The following is a 3,344-nucleotide window of genomic DNA, read 5'->3' as shown; positions in this document are numbered from 1 at the left end:
CCAGTCCCTCAGAAAGTTATGCCTGTGTATAAAGAGCTGGTAGAGATAAACTAAAGAGAAAGGTGGCTTTTCAAAATATTGATTTGATTTCATTTGCCAGATGAAAAGAAGTTAGAAAACAAATTATCACCTTAGTTCCACCCACAATGATGCAATGCTTAGAGATGGTCTTTCAAATAGAAGTCTTTAAATAGTCACATATACAATATATAGCTTTGTGCATCATGGACAAATTTGGAAAACAATAATAAATGTAATCCCATAAATGTAACACCTATACTTCGTATTTGATTTACGGCAATGTTGAGAAAATTGGGCCCTAATTGATCTGTCCCGATGCCACTACGTAGCGGCAGCTTATTGGCTGAAATATATTAGAGGACGAAACCATTTACCGATTCTAAAGAAATTACAGATTAAGAATACCACCAGAGGGGCTCAGGGTGTAGGTTCACTGTGGATTAGGGCTATAAGCATTTGTTAAGTAATCGGATTACAAATCTGGCCAATTTAAATAAAAATTAGCCTTACAATCCGACAGTGTGCGACGCTGCATCCCCTCATATCTCTGAGTACAGAGAAAAGCAGAATCCGGAGATGCTTCCGTGACGCTGCCTTGGATGTTTACCCATCCAATGGAATCGTAGAGAAATGAAGACCAGCTTTGATTCCCTTTTCAGTATAGCCTTCGTTAATCACTCCGTGCTTCATTATTAGCCATGGTTTTGTTGCGGAGCTTCGCGCAGCTGACGGTGCTGCTCCTCCGGAGCGGATGGTGGGGAGTCGCGCCGAGCCCCACCGATGAAGGAGCACTCCGGACCGGCCACGGGGAGCACGGAGAGCCCGGCCATCAGGAGGCTCATAAGGACTCGTACAGCACATTCGCTTCCGAGTTCCTGGAGTCCAGATATTTGTCTGATGAAGGTAAGGATTTGGATCTCTTTAATCAAATCCAATAGAAGTGGACCTTGGTTACGTATGAACAAATATTGGAGACTGCAAAGAGAAAATAAAAGCGCGCAGACGATGTGTATTTTATTGCTTTGAACCCATCTCTGCATCTGCACGGGGCCTTTCAGCACCTAGGCCAGCTCCCCGCTGGTCCATCCCTCCACCACAAACTCACAACAGAATGCCTCTCCCCATTTGATTTATTTGATCATTTATATAGCCTACTATATAGTATTATATAGTGTTTTGTTTTTTCTATCTTGCAGGTTATCCATTCCCCACAGCCCCACCAGTCGATCCTTTTGCCAAGATCAAAGTCAGCGACTGCGGAGTAACCAAAGGCTGCATAAGGTCAGAAACACAACTTTAGCCCTAAATCCACTGTTTCTAAACTGATGTGCTGCTACATTTTCTACAGGTCCTCAGACATTTGTGTTGAGTGAAGCTACAGTTAAAATATGTGAAAAAGAGTTACAATTTTACATCCCTTTTGACCACAAATCTTAAAAAGTTGTGCCAAAAAGTGTATCCTTCTAAAGTAACACTTTGTAAAACAACCTCTGATGAATCTTCCAGCTTTGCACCACAGACTGGGGTTTTTGAAATAACTCAAGGTCAGTCTTACTGGATAAAGAGCTTCTGTGAAAACATGGTGTCATATTTTCTGGTGGATTCAAGTCTAAGTTAGACTGATCCATTTTAACATTGATTATAAAGCATTCAATTGCAGCTCTGGTTATTTTTTTAAGGGTTGTTTTGTTGGTGGGAGGTGAACCTGCACCTGTGTTTTTAAGGTTCTAACGTCTTGTTTTAAAACCTGAACCATACCTCTATTTTCTCTATTAGTCTGATGTTGCCCTGTCTATTTTTTCCCTGCACAGAATAGTTGTTTTATTAAAAGATAAAATTATGCTCAGGTGAAATATAGATTGGAGTTAGTTTACTACTGATGGTAATTAGTTTAACTTGAATTTATATAGGGGTATCAGAGTAATCTTGACAAATACATTTCAGACTTTTCAAGTTTTTATTAGTATAAAATACTGAACATCATTTATGACTTTCCTTCCACTTCATATCTATAACCTACAGTATGCTGTTCTAAAAGCAAATAAAATCCAAATAGAAAATGCAATCCTGAGATTGTAAAATGATAAAATTTGAAGGCTTAAGAAGTCTAAACTCGTATGTTCTACGGTAATATTTTGTTTTATTTCAGCTTTATATTGTGTCTCTTTACTGACTGATGCTCTATTTGTGTGCAGGTATGGGAAACCAGGATGCGATGCAGAGTCATGTGACTACTTTCTGAGCTATCGTCGCATTGGCACAGATGTAGAGTTTGAGATGAGTGCGGACACAGACGGCTGGGTGGCTGTGGGTTTCTCCTCCGACAAAAAAATGGTAAGAAACTGTGCAACGTTCATGTCTGCTGTTTGTTAACAAACATATTGATCATTCTTTTATAAAAGGTAGCTTTCATTGAGAATTTTTTTTACAAGTTTGGTGAGAGATTGACAGTTATCTAAATGCTTGTAATGTAAACATTTTAGACATTATTCAGAAAACTAAAGCCCTACATCAACAAACATAGAATAATTTTCAGGAACATTAAGACTGTCTTTCTTGCTCATGTTTAGAAAAAGCTATGTAAATTATTAAGACTTCCATCTGACACTTGATTACAACAACACAAATTCTGTACAAGAAAAACAAACACTATAGCTTATGTAAATTACAATAACAGCAAATGTAAAAGTTAAAAGCAGGCAGAATAAGCATAGAATCTAAAGCAAAGAAAAGATTAATCAGCCACATGGTCTTCCAAGCAAGAATGGGTTTTTTGCTTCTTACTTTGGGGATTGTGTACACTAGATGCAATTTAGATACAGCAGGTACTTCATTATATAAACATATTGCACACTATTATACAAAATAAAATAAAAAAGATTGTTAAAATATCAACAGTGGGGAGGACTGTCGCCTTGCAGCAAGAAGGTTCTGGGTTCAATTCCCGGCCCGGGGTCTTTCTGCATGGAGTTTGCATGTTCTCCCTATGCCTGTGTGGGTTCTCTCCAGATACTCCACTTCCTCCCACATTCCAAAAACATGACTTTTAGGTTCATTGGTTTCTCTAAATTCTCCTTAGGTGTGTTTTTGTGTACATGGTTGTGTGTCTTTGTGCTTCTCTATGTTGCCCTGCAACAGACCTGTGACCTGTCCAGGGTGGACCCAGCCTCTCGCTCATAGAGTGCCGGAGAAAAGCACCGCCCCACTGTGACCCTGACAAGGACTAAGCAGGAGAAGATGGATGGATGGATGGATGGATGGATGGATGGATGGATGGATGGATGGATGGATGGATGGATGGATGGATGGATGGATGGATGGAT

At 39.5% G+C, this 3,344-nt stretch overlaps 1 protein-coding gene across 1 annotated transcript in view; it reads left to right on the top strand.

Annotated features, from left to right (window-relative positions):
- Nucleotides 1-400: 400 nt before the first annotated feature.
- frrs1l (ferric-chelate reductase 1-like) overlaps nt 401-3,344 on the top strand; it is a 6,096-nt gene continuing 3,152 nt past the window's right edge. Inside the window, exons 1-3 of the mRNA XM_015405150.1 lie at nt 401-924; nt 1,218-1,302; nt 2,217-2,355. Of these exons, the coding sequence (XP_015260636.1) occupies nt 720-924; nt 1,218-1,302; nt 2,217-2,355 (429 nt within the window). The 5' untranslated portion in view covers nt 401-719. The remainder of the gene's footprint in view (nt 925-1,217; nt 1,303-2,216; nt 2,356-3,344) is intronic.

This window comes from Cyprinodon variegatus, unplaced genomic scaffold (genome assembly GCF_000732505.1).
Source record: "Cyprinodon variegatus isolate N-32 unplaced genomic scaffold, C_variegatus-1.0 Scaffold2, whole genome shotgun sequence".
NCBI lineage: Eukaryota > Metazoa > Chordata > Actinopteri > Cyprinodontiformes > Cyprinodontidae > Cyprinodon > Cyprinodon variegatus.
Note: the sequence above shows the minus strand (reverse complement) of the source record. Positions and strands in the feature narration are given on the sequence as shown.